The sequence below is a fragment of the Elephantulus edwardii genome, unplaced genomic scaffold, assembly GCF_000299155.1.
Source record: "Elephantulus edwardii isolate Elephantulus edwardi_28Jun2011 unplaced genomic scaffold, EleEdw1.0 scaffold00208, whole genome shotgun sequence".
NCBI lineage: Eukaryota > Metazoa > Chordata > Mammalia > Macroscelidea > Macroscelididae > Elephantulus > Elephantulus edwardii.
In genome coordinates, this window is record NW_006399958.1 from 1,083,272 (window position 1) to 1,087,913 (window position 4,642).

Here is a 4,642-nt window from a genome sequence, read left to right on the forward strand (position 1 = left end):
GGCTACTCCCCAGCCCTGCCCCTCTGCATCCTCACCCCTTCATCTCCACAGCCTTCTGAGCAGGACTGGCTGCTTGCACTGGGACCCCCCTCCATCTCTCCTGCCCAGCATCCCTCCCCTCCACATCTCTCCACCTCCCAGACTGTCTCCTCCCCACACCACCCAGCTGCCCTCACCACTGCTGCCTTGGAGCCCCCTAACCAGCTCACCGTGTGGTCTTCCTCCACCAGCCCGGAGACAGCCGCCTTTATCGAGCGCCTGGAGATGGAGCAGGCCCAGAAGGCTAAGAACCCCCAGGAGCAGAAGTCCTTCTTCGCTAAATATGTGAGTAACCCCCTTCCCCAGCCTCTCCACCCTCCTCCTACAGAAAGACTTGGAACGTGGGCCTCCTCCCCACGCCTCCCTGTCACCTTCCAGCTTCTGACTGCGGGACCCCACCCTAATGTAGACGTGTGTGGAGGGTGGGGGTCTACAGGCCTCCCCAGACTGTCCATTAGTCCTTCAGCTCACCGACGCTCTCGAGAGAAGGGCCATCTGAGAGCTGTGACCACAGACGACATGGGTCAGCCGGAGACCAAGGAAATGTGGGACCTGGCCTGGGGGCAGAGCAGGCCGGAGCTGGGTGTAAGGTTTTGGAGGCATCAGGCTGAGAAGTTAGACAGGCAGGTGGGCATTGGAGGGAGGTAGGGCATCTGGAGAGCAGAGAGGGCCCAGTATTGGAAGGCAGCGACTGTTGGGGGACATTTGGGGGTCCCAGGGCGCCTAGCAGGCAGAGAGGGCTGGGAAGTGAGGGTAGGCAGGGGTTCGTCCTCCGTGTGGCCCTGGACGTTGAGTGTGAAGGCCAAGGCCATTGTGCTGAGAGAGGTGAGAGGGGCTGAGCCCGGCTGGTCACGGGGGCCAAGACAGCTGAAACCACCACGCCAACGGGAGCCTGGACCCAGGGAGGCTGTGACCTTGTCCAGGGGTCCCAAGGGTCGCCCACACCCGATGGCCACGGGCCCTGAGGCCACCCTGACCTGCTGCCCCTCCCTCCTCAGTGGCACCTCATCCTGGGGGGGGCCGTGTTGCTCACAGCCCTGCGTCCGGCTGCCCCGGGGCCCACGCCGCCACCGCAGGAGGCCTGAGTGAGGACACCCCTCCCATACCCCACTCCCCTGTAGTGACGTAGGGGACCTGGGACCTCCCTCACGTGGCCTCCCCCCAGTTCCCACCCCCACTCCCACCCTGGGGCCTGGGCTGGGCTTGCTGGCACTGACGGTCCACCTTCTCTCTCTCCCCCCTCGTCCATCCATCCGTCTGTCTGTCTGCTGCAGTGGATGTACATCATTCCCGTCGTGCTGTTCCTCATGATGTCGGGGGCACCGGACGCCGGGGGCCAGGGGGGCGGGGGTGGGGGCGGTGGGGGTGGTGGCAGTGGGCGATGAAGACCTGCGATCCCCCTTCCCTGGGGACACTTCTCTCAGCAGAAGTCACCCCTCCCCGTCTACCCCCGTCCCTCTGTGTCGGCTCTGGTTAACTGCAGAGGCCACCAGGTCACCTCCTTGGCTGCTTCTCTAGCCTGTGCCCCAGCAACTCCCTGAGGGCCTTTCCCTGGGGCACGTAGCCATCTGCTGCCCGCCCCAAGCCCTGCTCTACCTCCTTGGCTTCCCTGGGCTCCGCCCTCCAGCTGTGACTCCTGCCCCCTGACTCTTGACACTGCGGTTTGGGGAACACACCAGGTCCTCTCCAGACTCTGAGACCTTGCTGTGGCCTCTCCCCTGAGGGCCATCCTTGCCAGCGGCACTGGGGCAGGCGGTCCCAACTGGATGCCCAGGGCTGTGCCTGACTCCTGACACCGAATGGGCTGTGGACCCCATGTGTTCATCCCCGCGCAGAGCTGGACCTGCAGCGGCAGATCCTGATCAGATGGACGTGTCCACTTTGATCTGCCCGGTGCCCACAGCCTGAGGCTCCGAGCGGAAGTCTTAGACCTCGGCCTGCAGGGAAGTGTGAAGAAATGTTTTCAGTTAGAGAAGAAGCAGTCAGAGTCAAGGCCAGATGACGAAGGACTGAAGACCCCTTTGACCTTGACTCGGGCCTCCTGGGCTCTGTCCTTGAGTCCTCTGTATCTTTTCACATATTTAAAGGCACAGGCTGGAGAGTATATTGAAGCACAGGACATACTATAATTTATTGAAACTCAGCTCTTTGGAAGGCCACAAGCCCCGTGCAGCTGGGTCTTTTTTTCATTACAAGCTCGTGTCCACGTGTGGGCTTCCTGAACGCTCTTAGTGGGTGATTCGGAACACCCCGAAGCAGACGCATAGTAATGGCCGGTGAAACAACGCTCTGCAGTGTCCGGCAGCCTTGGTCCCCGAACGTGCGGCCTTGACCCTGCTGCCCATGTGTGTTTGTAGACAGGACTGTGACCAGGCGGTCGGCCTCCCACTGAGCTTCCTTGGGACACGGGACTAAAAGTGAAATGACAGTAATAGGTTTAAAAAAAATGTTTTACAAATAAAGAGCACCTTCCCGGGACGCGGCCTTCACCCCGCGTGGCACAAGCCCGTCGCCTTGGCCTTGACCTTGACCCACGTTCCATTTCCATCCCAGAGCATCTGTGTGCGCCGAGGGGGCTGTGGAAGCACAGGTGACCCTCGGGGGGCAAAGAAATGCCCTGGCCGACCTTGTTCTCCCTGCGCACATGCGCGGGTACTGTGCTGTGTCTTCTGTTAAATATATCTGGATGATGAGAAAGTTTGAACACAGAGGACCACGAGGTGTCTCCCAGAGGTGCCAGCGGCACAGGATGTTGGGAAGATGGTGCCTGCAGACTCGTCACAAACGCTCAGTTTGTGTAAAAAACAAACAAAAACCCCAAAGTCCTCAGTGTGTAGAGTGCTGCGTTCACACGTGTGTGTGATGTGGTTCGTGGTGCCTTCTGGAGTGGGGTTGTAGCTCTTGGGCGCAGCTGTGCCCTGTTCCCAGCTGATCCCCTCCAGCTGGAGTCACTGGTGGTGTGCCCAAGGGCAGTCAGGGCAGCTCGGATGACCCAGCCGTTTGCCACTGTGCCAACCCCAAGTCCTGGTCGCCCCCTCATGTGTCTGTAGCACTGCCCTGGGTCTCCATTGGTTGATTTGGCCTAGTGAGTAAGCAGTTGTGCTGGCAACCCAAAGGCAGCCGGTTCGAATCCACCAGCTGCTCTGTGGGAGACAGACGGACAGTCTCCCATGTGATTTACAGCCTCTGAAAACCCAGCTGTGTGTTGGTTTTGGTTCTAGGGCAGTGAGAGAGAGAGTCCCACTAGGTGAACTTGGACTTAGGCTGCCGCTCACTTCCCCAAGTCCCCTCACGTTCAGGGTGTCCTGGGGTAAGCAGAGCACAGCAACAGTCCTCCCTGTCGGAGTTCATCTCTGCTGTCCTGCTGGTCCACCTAGCTGGGGCTGCGGGGCCCCCTCCTTCAGACGCGCCGACCTCCCTCTGCAGCTGATCCCTTCTGATCCGTGTCCACAGCCACCGAGTCACCCAGTGTTCTTTGGGGACCCTTGTCTCAGTCAATGGCTTTAACCCACTGATGTCTTTTCTCAAATGAGGACACTCTTGTTGATCTTAGGTGCCATCAAGTGAGAACAGATGCACAGCTGGCCCTCCAGAGGCTGTGGATTGCATGGACAGAGATTGTCCATTTTTCTTCCAAGAAACAGCTGGTGGATTCACACTGCATGCCTTCAGGTTGGCAGCACAACTCTTTCCAACTAAGCCACCAGAGCCAAGGAGAGTAGGAGTCCATATTCAGGGTGCCGGCTCCAGCAGAAGGGCCTGATGGCTTCTGCAGGGCTGGTGCTCCTTGGACATCGCGTGTCTTGGTTCTCACTCCGCCAAGGATCTTCCTACATGCAGATTCCTGAGTTAGAGGGATGCCCTCCACCCCAGCGATTGGTTCTCCGTGGAACTGAGGTCCCAGGTCTCAGCTCTCATTATTCCCCTATTGCAGGCCACGCCCCAGCGAAACTCCCCTTACGACTCAGGGCTTGGATAGGACTAAGGGCTGGAGCATTTCAGGTAAAATCCTTGGGAGCTCCGGAGGCCTAGCTGATAGAGAGTCGTACTGCCAACGCAAAGGTGGATGATTCAAATACACCAGCTGCTGCGAGGGAGAAAGACGGGCAGTCGAAATCTGTATGCTTACAGCTAGAAGGTCAGCTCTGATCTGAGTCAGTTCCAGCCCGCCAGTGAGTGAGTGACTTAGTGGTTTGTTAGGGGACATAACAGGGGCAGCTCAGGATACAGTTCCTCCAGCAGGACATTTTCATTTTAATCTGAATGAAAGGTCACAGAGCAAATTGGTTTTTCCCTCAATTATTCACACCTAGTATGTTTTGTGACAGTGATTCCAAGACCCACATTGTAACAGCACTCTTCCGTTTCCTCCCTGTGTTTCCCATTTCCACTTGTCCTTTCCTATCCCTGCCTTTTGCACTTTCTCCCAGGGAAGATGCGGCCCTTTGTGTGTGGTTGATGTTCCCTCCGGTGTTTCTGATCACCTGACAGGCCTGTTTATCATTTGACTGAAAGTTGATCAATGAGATTTGAGTTCAGTTACAGGTTCTTCCCACCCCCCTCCCAATATATTTTATTTTTAAAACACATAACACTTTTGCAA

At 57.8% G+C, this 4,642-nt stretch overlaps 1 protein-coding gene across 2 annotated transcripts in view; it reads left to right on the top strand.

The window, feature by feature from the left end:
- Positions 1-1,424, top strand: part of EMC10 (ER membrane protein complex subunit 10) — a 6,688-nt gene extending 5,264 nt beyond the window's left edge. The window contains exons 6-7 of one of the 2 annotated variants that reach the window (XM_006897274.1): positions 231-324; positions 1,314-1,424. In XM_006897274.1, the coding sequence (XP_006897336.1) occupies positions 231-324; positions 1,314-1,424 (205 nt within the window). Of the gene's footprint in view, positions 1-230; positions 325-1,037; positions 1,125-1,313 lie in introns of those variants that run through there. The other variant, XM_006897275.1, reaches the window with a different exon arrangement.
- The last annotated feature ends 3,218 nt before the right edge of the window (positions 1,425-4,642 follow it).